This window comes from Carlito syrichta, unplaced genomic scaffold, assembly GCF_000164805.1.
Source record: "Carlito syrichta isolate Samal-C Ts95f unplaced genomic scaffold, Tarsius_syrichta-2.0.1 Scaffold289015, whole genome shotgun sequence".
Taxonomy (NCBI): Eukaryota; Metazoa; Chordata; class Mammalia; order Primates; family Tarsiidae; genus Carlito; species Carlito syrichta.
In genome coordinates, this window is record NW_007233111.1 from 240843 (window position 1) to 254121 (window position 13279).

Here is a 13279-nt window from a genome sequence, read left to right on the forward strand (position 1 = left end):
AAAAAAAAAAAAAAAAAGAAAAGCTTTAAGTTTGTAGCATAAATGGTTATCATGAAAATAAACCCAGCATGTATTAACTGCATATTAGGGAGATTTCTTTCTGTCATAATATCTATGTCCTCATTCCTGATGTATGAATGGCAATCCTCCTAGAAATACTATGCGATTGTAAGTCATATTACTGACCCAGATAGCTCATGGCAGTTTTCAAATAAAATACAAGCCCACATAATCCTTTAACAAGTACCAACTTCAGTATCAGTATCAGTATCTGTTTCTCTCTCTCTCTCCCTCTGTCTCTCTCCTTCAGTTTAAATTAGTATCTAACTTTAGTTTGCCTCAGTAGCACTGCTAGTTCTCAATAATTAATAACTACATCTAGAAAAAATAAAGAAACAAAAGATAGCTATCTTAATTCAAACCAGTCTTGAAAACAGTATGAATTATTCTGATACAGTATGATTGTATACTACTGTATTAATTATCTTTCTACTTAGGTCTTAAATGTTATGATATTTATTTTTAGAGAGTCTAAAAATCTCGAGATTTCTAGAGGTTAGTGCTACAGAACATTATTCTGGTCCTCAAGTGTAAGGATAAATTTTGTGTCACTTTTACAGAAATTAGTATAGACCAAATCTAAGATTGGACTTTGGTCTATAAAAAGGCAAAACAAAACAACAACAAAAAAAAGTGCTATAACAGATTGGGCCAGGGAGAAGGAGGCTGTTTTATAAAGGTCAATTTTTAAACCCCTCCTACAGAACATGATCTATGCAAAATATATCCACAATATATTCCAAAGCATAATGTCACCGGATAAACCTAAGGAGTGGAACATATGGGGGAATATGAAAAAGAAGGTATTAAAGTCTGAAAACAAGCAGGTTGGTAAGCTCATTAGCTGGGGTGGAATTTTAAAATCTTCACGTGAACGAATATATAAATCAAAATATACACAGGCATTCACAGTCATGCGCACTGTATATTCACACATGGCACACTCCACTGTTACATGATAATCTTTCACACTGGAACAGTAAAGTCCTTTCCCTTTACAAATGTAAAGCCGCCCTCTGCTGGCCAATCCGAGGTATTTGCATCTTCTAGTTTCCGAACAGGGTGATGCAATACAGAACCATGAATGGGGAATTTTCTGCTCCGCGCTACGTAAAAGCAAGTTTATTCCAAATACAATAAAGTCCACTTGGTTTTAAATCTCAACTAACTTTCTTTTCTTTTATAGCATTAATTTCTAAAATAGTATACGAGCAAAAGGTTAATGGAAAATAACTACTCTTGTTTTGACAAAGCAACAATGGCAGACAACTCACGATTGTAAAATCAATTTTTCTGTAAGATTATAAAGTTAAAATAATTATTTATTCATCACAATTAAATTTTTGTTTGTTTGTTCTGTTTTTGAGTGGGTGTTTCACTCTGCTGTCCAGGCTGGAGTGCAGTGGCAAGATCACGGCTCACTGCAGCCTCGACCTCCTGGGCTCAGGTGATTCTTCTGCCTCAGGCTCTGGAGTAGCTGGGATTATAGGTGCACACCACCATGCTGGGATAATTTATGTATTTATTTGTTTAGTTTTTGTAGAGACCAGGGCTTTTATGTTGCCCTGGTCCGAACTTCTGGTCTCAAGCAATTCTCTCACCTCGGCCTCCCAAAGTGCTGGTATTACAGGGGTGAGCCACTGTGCCCAGCCAACCATAGTTAAAATACGGTGTTTTTAATAGAAGAAAATGAGAGCAGGCTTTGTGTTCCTCTCCCATTTTCTAGGGAAGTATGCTCTAGAGACACAACAAAGTTTTGCAATGGCTTTTTGTTATAAAATTACCAGTGACTTCAGAAAGCAGAATTATAACATCCAGCATTAAATTCCTATTAATTTTAGAACCTTTCAAATGTTGTTTAGAAATTGTTTTGTTAATTTGAAAAAAGATTAATTTTTTTAAAAACACTACTTATTACTGTATCTGAACTGTTAGCCACGTTTGTGGGTTTTTGTTTTTGTTTTTTTAATCTGGAGTCTCACTCCATCACCCAGGCTGGAGAGCAGGGGCACCCTCATGGCCACCCGAGCGTCGACCTGCTGGACTCCAGAGATCCTTCCGCCTCAGCCGTCCAAGTACCTGGAACTACAGGCGCGTGCTACCTCGGCCGGCTAATTTTTGGTTTTTATTGCAGAGACGAGGTCTTGCCAATGTGCCCAGGCTGGTCTCGAACCTGTGGCTCAGACAATCCACTCGCCTTGGCCTCCCAAAGTGCTGAGATTGCAGGCTGAGCCACTGAGCCCGGCCTAGCCAGGATTTTAATGGGAAGCAGTTGATTGTCGATAGAGATGGGATAAAGAAAGAAGAAGACATACAAGCCCCCAAGTGTCAAGATGTGACTAAATCACTCTCCAAAACTATTCACTAGGGAATTCTGATGCATCATCTTTAGGGTGAAAGAGAAATGTTTTTAAAATTAGTTTTGGGATGGACTACTGTTACTAATGGTAGTGTCGTACTCATCAGATGTATTAAGGAGTAAAATGTGCTTTAAAAACAATATATAAAGAATCTTTGTATTAAAGCTATAAATGAGTAACAAACATTTTTAAGTACCAAGACTACCATGCACTGAAAAAATATTTCAAACCTGGTTCCGAAATATTAATTAGAAATTTAAAATTAGAAATAATTTGAGTCACATTTTTTTACTTCCTACATATAAAAATTTATATTTACAGAATGTGTGTAGCTTAAATAACAAGTTTCTTTCAATGCTACTTTGGCAGCTATTTGAAATCTTAACCCAATATAATAAAATTCAAAATGAAGATGAAACATTATCAATAACAAAAAGGTGTACAAAATAAAATTACGTTAATGTATATTCGAGACTGTGAAATACTATCACATTCATTTTGAGTGCTAATTCTGTCAAAGAATGCCTATGTAGGAAAATTCCTTCTATAGTAAATTTTGCAATAAAAACTTTAGTCAAAAGAATTCAATAACTTCTTTGGCCTAATGGTGCTTTACAAGTTATTTATGTTCTTAGTTCTTAAGAACAACAAGAAAATGAACAGACACTTGGAATGATCCATTGCATTCATCAGCAGCCCACATTAGCAAAGCCATTATATTTTGTTTTCTTTTTTTGTTGTTGTTATAAAGATGTGAGGTACAATTCAGGGTTAGGTATATAAACTTTGACTATTGCAGGTACCCTTGTTGATCAGGTATGCCCCTCTCTCCCCTAGCGTTTCCCTCAACTGCCAATCCCACCCCCCTCCCCTGACAGTTTTCCACTACTGCCAATCGCTTTCTTATAGTATTATAATTGTTCAAGATCTGCTTATGAGTGGCATTATATTTTTGTAACTAAGTTACCCTTTGTTACTACTCTGGAAAAGGTCAGCATGAATTGGACCTACCTACTCTCAAATCCACGAGAAGTTCAGATGTCATAAGGGTCCTACAGACTAGAAGACCACTGAAATATTTGTGGATTGCATGGGGTCCCCCAATTATTGTACAGCTTACTGTACTTGCATATGTTCTCAAACTAGTATGTAGTTTAATCCTTTGTACCTTCCTTTCACAGCACTCCTATGAGAGTCAGTATGTAGGGACTATGGTTTGCTTGAAATCTTCATCACTGGAACACTCCATCACTGGAAAGCTCCATCAATGGAGGCTAAAGCCACTTCTGTTTTATTTCTAACTGTATTCAGTATTGAACTAAGTGCCTGGCACAGGATAAAAGTCTGATAATTATTTACTAAATGAAAGAAGTGAGAGGAAGAGAGGGAGAGAAGTCAGAGGGAAAGGGAGGGAAAGAGGGAGATAGGGAGGAAGGGAAACTAAGAGAAAAAAATCTTTCTTAATGTTATTATTAAGATCTGGATTTTTTTCCATAAGATGCACCTTTAAGTTTTATATTAAGCAAAATAGGATATTATATTTTATATTAAGTTTTATATTGAAAAATAAAATATTGAATATATAGATTTAATTTTGCCTTTAATTTTGTTTACTTTGAAATTCAGAGGGGACTAACTGATGAGATGCAATAGTCTGGGAATCTTTGTTGAAAAACGTTTATTCAAAATGCAGGATCATCTCCCAGCCTCGGCTCTGCCTTCAGTTCTTTCTATGTGAATTTAGAAAATGCCCAGTAACTCATAGTGATGTCAGGTAGCCTATTAGAAGGTTTATTAAAACGTGAAAATCCCACATTCAGGTAGTGGATATTGGCATTCCCACAGGATCATGATTTCTGAAGGAAAGTATAACTTCTCAAATTTAAAACCAAAAAAACTTCTAGAATACAGGTTTGAAAGCTTTGTTATTGTGTACATTAATACCTTGCTACTTAACTACGGTTTAGAACAGTAGCAGTAACATCACCTGAACTTGTGAGAAAGGTGAAATCTCAGGCCTCACTCAGGATCTATTGAATCACAATCAGCATTTCAATAATACTTCCTACACTGGGTAGTTCATTTGAACATTAAAACTTCAGAAGCACTGCATTAAAATTTAAAAAAAATTTTAACTTTTAAATTAAAAAACCAAACAGGTTTAAAAAAAAACATGTTACATCATCTCTACAATAAATCAAAAAATCAGCCGGGCGTGGTAGCGCATGCCTGTAATTCCGGCTACTCGGAAGGCTGAGGCGGAAGGATCGCCGGAGCCCAGCAGGTCGAGGCTGCGGTGGCCGGGAGCGGCCACTGCACTCCAGTCTGGGTGACAGAGGAGACTCCAACTCAAAAAAAAAAGAGACCGGAAAGAGAGATGCTCAAATGTTTAGTGTTTTTTTTTCTATACTGTGGGAATATGAGTGATGTGTTTGTGTATTTCTATGTATTCTAAATGTCCTGCAATGCAGTTGAACTACTTTTCTAGATAAACCTTGCAGTGATGTGTAGAGTTGGTTTATACTGGCTCACAAGAGCCAACTGGTAGATTTTCAGGATTTTGTGATCTGCTATTAAGCGTAGCCATTTTTAATAAATCGAGTTACAATAAATTGTATTAAAACAAAGGCAACAAGTACTTAAAACTCATCAATTCTAAATCATTCTACTATATTTTTACTATTGTCTTTGGTCGTGAGGCTGCTTATGTTTTTTGTATCTGAATAGTGGAAATGCTGTACAATGAATGATGTGTCACTGTACATCTCTTCCCGACTTTGTGTCCAGCGACCTTATGTTGGAAGCTTGAAATAACCCTTAGTGGGCATATTTACACCATGGGATCAGCAAATGCTACAAATACTGCAAATGAGGGGTTTTGTTTTGGTTTTTTTTGGTCATTTCCTGGGAACTACTTGTTACATTTATCAGCATACCACAGACTTAATAAACTATTTCTTGAGAGAATAGAATGTGTACCTTCAAGGGGAAAAGGGGAGAGGAAGATTCAGCTATCATGGGAAAACTAGAGGGAAGAAAATAGTTAAATTAGCTTGATTCTTTCAAAGATGTTTCAGTATCAAAAAGGGGGAACATGGTGCTATTTAGTCCTCACACCAAGTAGTACTGGAATTCAAGCCAATGTTAGTTTAGCATCTGTTCGTTTTCTTTTTACAACCTTAGTTTTGCTCTTAGCTGAACCTCTCTGAGACATCGTAGTCTGTAAATCAGGGAAAAAGATAATTGTCCTATTTAATTTTCAGGGTTTTGGGTGAATCAACTGGTTAATATAGTTGAAAGTATTTTGAAAACCGTAAAATATAAGGCATGCTTGTGATATTTATCAGATTAGAATGACCATGGAGTCTTACAAAGTAAGATTAGAAGCAAATGTATTCATATTTATACCACATTGCTATTGGAATTGTTTTTAAAACATTTTACCCAAAGAAGAATTATTGTAATGTAACCTGCTCTAAAAGTATTATTTTAGTAAAAATGTTCACAAACTCTAATGCTCAAAATTTCTCCCTCTGATTAATAGCTCCTGCTGTCATTAATGCACCAACTAAATTTTTCTGGAAATAGTAATTAATATATTAAAGTATGTATGTGTTTCAAGTACCTGAAACTACAGAAGAATCTGCAAAAGATGATTCTGATGAATCATTCTCCATGTCACAGGCCTCTTTCCCTGGACTTGGTTGATCTCTGGCAAAAAGAAGTGGTCCTTCAACTTTAGGATCACCTTCTTGTGATAATTTCTTAATCTCTGTGAATAAAAGAATGTAAATGATAGTACAATACAAGTTGTTTACAGTATATGTAATTATTATTGTTGTTTGAAAGTAAAATGAGGGTTCTTAATAGAGGTTACTTGAATATATTTAATACTTTGAAATTCTGAACAGAATGTCAATTGCATTGTCATGCAAGATTTGATACAATATAAATAGCTGTTATTTTGAAAACAAAATTAGGATCCCTAATAAAGATTTTTCTTAATATATTCCAATGCATTGACATTTTGAAAGGCATAGAACAATGTTTTTCTTATGACACAGTATTTTTATTTTTAATATGAACACAGTGAGTAATATTTTGGAATGATTAGATTTTACCTAAAAAAGACAATCACAAGAGAAGAGATTTCCTGTCTGACCATCACCTTTGGGAAATAAGTCACTTGTTCGGTGATACAAAATTACATTTAAGGCTGAATTAATGAAAATGCAAATTCGGTTGTTTTCTTTAGCTTGTGCTCTTGCCATTTTGTTCCCTCTCTGTGTGTTCTGCACGAGATGTACATCTGCTTTAATGTCAGCCTAAATTCTTGGATTCTGAATCTCTGGAGATTTTAACAAATTTAATGAAATATTTTGTATCTTTCCTTTCTTCTTTCCTCCACTCCTCCCTTTTGGCCTTTCTTCCGCCAACCAGCATGTAATGGTACTTTACTCAGGGACTATGTGTGTTACAAAGAAAAACCAGTTTCTGCCCTTCTGAAGTTACAATCTGTCAGAGAAGACTGATGCCATAAAGAAAATTTTCTAAAGTATCATTTCAGATTATCCTGTCTTAAAGCATAAGGGGAAAATGTGTCCAACTTTGTATGGAGAATTTCCTGAAGAAAATTATGATTTTGGATAAGAAGTCAACTTGACAATATTTGCACCTAGATATCAAGTATGTTTGGGATTAATTATTATGATGGTCAATTTATTCTGTGCTTACTGCATAAGTACTTTACATATATTAAGTTATCTAATCCTCAAAATAAACCTAGATGATAAGTAATATTATTATCCGCACTTTACTGAGAAGTAAACTGAGGCAGAAAGAGGTGAAATGTCTAGCCGAAGTTCAAATACCTACAGAAGGAGCCAGAATTCAGCAAGAATCAGGATCCAGAGACTGGGCTCTTATCTTAATCTGCTTGTACTGCCATAACAAAATACCACAGACTAGGTGGCTTCAACTAGCAGAAATCTCTTTTCTCACAGTTCTGGACACTGGGAGTCCAAGATCAAGATGCTAGCAGGACCAAAATTTCATGAGGGTTGTCTCCTTGATTTGCAGATGCCACATTCTCTCTGTGCCCTCATATGATGAAGATGGAGAGACAGAAATTTCTCTCTCTTCCTCTTCATATAAGGCTATAATTTCTCTGGAAATATATTACTATATTTCTTCTGAAATATGTATAGTCATAGAAATATATAGTAATATATTACTATATATTATTATATTATAGCAATATTTATTATAGTAATTATACTATAATAATATTTATTACAGAAATATTTACTGTAGTAATTATACTATAGTAATATTTATTATAATAATATAGCAATTATTTATTATAGAAATATTACTATAATATAATATAGTAATATATAGAAATATATTACTGAATATTACTATATATTTCTATTACTATATATTTCAGGAGAAATATAGTAATGTATTTTGGGAGAAATCAAGCTGATCCTTTAACATTTTGCTTAGAAATTTCTCCAGCCAAATATTCAATTTTATCACTTGCAAAGTTTACTGTCAAGTTCTTTGCTATTTTATTACAAAGATCACCTTTCTTCCAGTTTTCAATAACATTTTCCTCATTTCTTTCTGATACCTTGGCAGAATCACTCTCAATGTCCATATTTCTATTATTCATCTCAAAATCTTCCAGCCTCTATCCATTACCCAGTTACAATGTCACTTTCACATGTTTAGGTACTTGTCACGGCAGAACTCCACTTTTTAGTATCAAAATCTCTATTAGTTAATTTAATTTGGGTCACCAGAACAAAATTGTGATGATTATAATGATTGCAATTAATTAATTAACAGTTAACTCTTGTCTTACATATGGTATCTTTGAAAACATAGAATACATACATTGGAAAGAAAAATAGGTGTTAGTGTAAATTAGATTTACAAATAATATATGTGAAAGAGCTATAAAATGTTATTTTATAACTATTTTTGAGTAATTTTAAAATTTTGCATTAAGTAATGTTGAGATAGGTTGACAATTATAGTCTTTTACTCAGATGCTTAATATGTTACTTAAAATATCTAAAAATGTCCATAAGACTATGCAGCAGAGTTATTATAATCACTATAACATTTTCTTTCAATATATTCATGTCTATTCAATGTTGAATAATCTTGATAAAAATTTCAGGCCATCATCTTGTTTCCAAAACAAGATAGATCATAAAAAGTGCTGGTTGGACTGGGTGTGAACTGCCAATGTCCTACCACTTGCTGAGTTTTGTGGTCTTTGCTAAGTTAATCTTTTTCCAGGAATAAGTTTCCCCACACTCTTAATATTTTTATACTAAAACTCTTGGTGTTTGTCATTGTGTCCATAGGCTTTATTAAACTATGAATCATTAGGAAAACTGTAAATCTTCCTCAGTAAAATTAGAAATACCTGCATTGCTTTCTGAGCAATCAGTGCCTGTTAACTCTAGGACAAGTCTATTGTTTCCCGTTTGATGAAGAACACGCAGGAATGTAGAAAACCAATTTTCTTTCTGCACAATTCTTCTTAGTAGCTCTCTTACACCTGATTCATTTCCATTATTTTCTGCAGCAGAAATCTGTTTTAAGAGAAAAGTATAATTACATAAGATGAAACATCTTCTGAATAAACTTAAACAGAAACTATTCTTTAGAAAAATTGAGCAATTAAGCATAACTAAAGACTTATATCCAAACACTAAAGAAACAGCAATGCTACTTATAGTAATTCTGAATTCTACAGGGAAAAAAAGCTCTGGGCCAAGTATCCTTTTAAATATGATCCATTTTTTATAGCCATTGATTTACTCAGACCTGACACTTGGGAAATAAATTTTACCTCATCCATTTTGAATAAGGGGTGCAAGAGAAAGTTTCTTTAATCTGTAGCCATGTCATGTCGATTATTGGCAATTTCTTCCTGGATAGCTAGGGCTTTCTATTTCCTTTCAACACATGGAGTCTACAAATGGGAAACCAACATTTCTTATCCAATTCTTATTTTTTCATTATTATCATTATGAATAATTACAATCACATATTTACATTCTTGCTTATTTAATATTGTACTACTGATTATTGCTGTAATATTTTTTCAAATTTGTGTTTATTTAGTATTAAAATAAATTTATTTTATATACATACTTCTTTTTGGAAGTCTAAGGTAGAATTATTTCTACAGCCATGCATTAAAATTTTTAGCCTTTGTTTAATTTCTCTTTTAATCTAGTAATTTTTTCTTAATGTGGATAATTTGGGCAATCATTATCACAGTGCATCTCCCTAGATCCTAATATAGCAATAGGCACTTGGAGGAAAGACTAACACAAGCCATGTTTAGATCACAAAGAAATTAGGAAGGATATCATTAGCATTCTGTGGCATCAGGCAATCCACTTCATCTCTCTGAACCTCAGTTTCATGTAGAAAATGAGGTAGCTAGAAACAAATTTCAGGGTTTCTCCATCCTAGCTGTACATCAGAATTATTTGTGAAGTTTTAAAAACACTGATATCTAGGATCTATTCCCAAAATATTCTGATTTATTTTGTCTATGCTGGGACCTCCAAAATTTTAAGAAAAATGTAGAGCATCTCATGTGATTCTATCTATCAGCATCCTAGAAAGGAAATCATGATGGGTGTTATCAAAGGTCCTTGCCAATCTTCTACATTTATAATTTGGATTGGGTAGTCTACATTAACTCTTTCTTACAAAATTCATGTATTGTCTAGTCCTGTAAATATATTCATAACCTTTTATTGCCTGAAATTTGCAAGCATTTTGGAACAATGTCTGGCACAAATTCAGCGTTACTATTATGGATGACTGGAAAAAGTCATCTTTATAAACATCTCACCAGCAGTACAAAAGAACGCTACTTTGTACAGAAGAGTATATAGCATGATAATACCCAAAGGATATTTTAGTCTAAGTAGCTAAAAGTTAATAATGCTATTCTAAGGGTTTGTATATATTAATTCAGCAGCCCAGAAGTGGGTACGAATATTAATCTATTTTACAGATCAGAAATCCAAGACACAGGAATGCTTAGTTACCTCTCTAAGGTCACGATGCTAGTAAGTGGTAGAGATAAAATTTGATTCCAGCCTGCCTTCCTGAGGTAAAATCATGGCTAATTTAAAATTTATTTTCTGGAAAGAAGTGCTTAAAATGACTATTCTAACTTAAATTTTAGGTAAATTCAGTCTATCATCCCCACAGCATTTTCTAAGTATTTCCTACTTTTAAAAAAAACTTCATTAATCTCTAAATGAAAATTATTTGTCTTCCCTGGTGTTTGTAACATCTTTATTATCATCTGCTAATTTAATAATTCATTACTATACATGTAAATAAGATTAATTTTAGTGTCTTCTTTTAACTAAACCATTCTCATTTTTAGTACCTCATCCTTTAATCAGCTTTAAATATTTCTGACAGAAGTAATCAGAAAGTATTTCTCCACAAATGATTGAAGCGTTGTAATGAATACTTTTATTAAAAATCTCCAACATATTCTATCTACCAAGTTTTCTTCAAATACTAATCTATTAAGTTGATTTTTACTGTGGAATCACGTTTGTCAAGCTTTCTGTGCTCTTTTTGAGTTCAGGCATTTAAGGATCAGGATGCCATTATTTCCTATAAGTATTCTTATTATTTGAATGTGGAACTACATATATCTGTGCAATTTTAGCAGCCTCTTCAAGATTCTGGATTTTTATAAAATCTTCCCAGTTTGGGTGCTGGAAATTACATCAATTACTCGTGAGGCAATTACATAATTTTTAAAGACTTAATCTGTTATCCTAACGCATATAAAGATATTGGATCTCAATATATAAACATAATTACAGAAATTTCTGGGAGGTGAATATTTAGACATGAGACTGCAACAGGATAAAATAATTTTTACCCATGGTTCTTCCTCACTGGAAGTTTTCTCTGACTATGCAGTTAAAAATGGATGGATGTTTTTATGACTATGGAGTCTATGGATACATTGTTAACTAATTTATTTATGTAAAATAGAGTGAAATGAATTTTGGGGTAATACAACTCAATGCTCTCATTTTCTAAATCTTTTGCTATGTTAATTCTTTCCAACAGAAATCAGTGGAGAAACCAATGATATTTTCATACAGTACTGACTTACCAATAATTGTACAGTTTAATAAAAATGCTCTTTCTTACATAATATTTTAGGTAGTTATTTAAATATAACGGTGATTTTTTTTATTCCAGCACATTTTCTTTATTCAACTCTCAGATAAAAGTAAATCAGGAAGCAAAACTCGCATGTTAAATATAAAGAATTTTTTTTTTTTTTGCTTTTGAGTTGGAGTCTCACTGTCACCCAGACTGGAGTGCAGTGGCACTCTCCTGGCCACCGCAGTCTCAACCTACTGGGCTCCGGTGATCCTTCCTCCTCAGCCTTCCAAGTAGCTGGAACTACAGGCGCATGCTTCCACACCCAGCTAATTTTTGATTTATTGTAGAGACGAGGTCTTGTCAAGTTGCCCAGGCGGGTCTCCAACCCGCGGGTTCAGGCAATCCACTCGCCTCGGCCTCCCAAAGTGCTGGTATTACAGACTGAGCCACCAAGCCCGGCCAAATATAAAGAATTTTTAAGAACCAGTTCCCCACAAAAAAACTAATGTCTTAACCAAAAGAAAATGTATTGTCACACTGACAGAGCAAATTTCTTATTCACACTTCTTTTTGCTAATAAAATTCTTTTCTTATTTGTCAGATAACACAATAAGCTGGGGGAGACTGACCTGGGTACTCAAATTCACGTCAGGGGAAATGGACCGTTTCTAGCAGGTCTAGTCATGGAATCTCTGGTTCTCTTGTGTAAATAAAGGGTGTATGAGATCTCTAGGCATTTGATGCTTTGAAATGGCTAGGGCTGAAACGTGCATCTCTCTTCACTGTTCAGCTTGATACTAAGACACTATGGTTATGGAAATATTTATATGATCACTTCTATTCCAAAGTTCATGACTGCCTAAATCGATGGGTGTGCCAAATTATCTCTAAGTATCCTGAAAGAGAAGCAGGGTGCTGCAGGGGCGCTTCCTTACTGCCGAGATTATTTTGTTACAATGATCTATAAAATGACTCATATTTATCTTCATGTCTCTAGTATTTAGAATAGTGCCTTGTATACAGTAGATATTCTTTAACTTTTTTTTTGTAACACTGATTAACACCACAACACAAACTCCATGAAAGCACAGTGTTCGTGATTTTCTCTTATCTTTTCATGACTAGAATGGCACAGAGATGATGATATATTTAAACTGGATGAAAGAATAAATCAATACATAAGTTATTTGGGTACTCACTAGATACAAAGTCAAATCTACTCTACAGTCATACCACCCTGAACGCACCCAATTTTATCTGATGGTTAGTACTTGAATGGGAGACAAAGTTAAGTCTAAAGTCATTTTCAGAAGCTCTTGTGTAAGAAGGGGCAGGGGCTGCAAGAAGAGGCAAGAATCCTAAACTGACGTAATACACCAAGTAGAGAACGTTTCCTGGAAAAGAGAAAAATAATGACAATGAAAGATCATTCTTGGCCAGACTCAGTGGCTCAGCCTGTAATCCCAGCACTTTGGGAGGCCGAGGCAAGTGGATTGCCTGAGCCCGCAGGTTCGAGACCTACCCGGGCAACAGAGCGAGACCTCGTCTCAACAATAAATCAAAAAAATTAGTCGGGTGTGGTAGTGCTCGCCTGTAGTTCCGGCTACTTGGAAGATTGGGTCGGAAGGATCTCCTGAGCCCAGCAGGTCGAGGCTGCAGTGGCTGGGAGTGGG

General features: G+C 34.5%; 1 protein-coding gene across 1 annotated transcript in view; it reads right to left on the reverse strand.

The window, feature by feature from the left end:
- The window catches only part of IFIH1 (interferon induced with helicase C domain 1), a 52011-nt gene that overhangs the window by 34587 nt on the left and 4145 nt on the right, over positions 1-13279 (reverse strand). The window contains exons 2-3 of the mRNA XM_008054080.2: positions 8863-9031; positions 6046-6192 (exon numbers count right to left, since the gene is read on the reverse strand). Coding sequence (XP_008052271.1) covers positions 6046-6192; positions 8863-9031 — 316 coding nt within the window. The remainder of the gene's footprint in view (positions 1-6045; positions 6193-8862; positions 9032-13279) is intronic.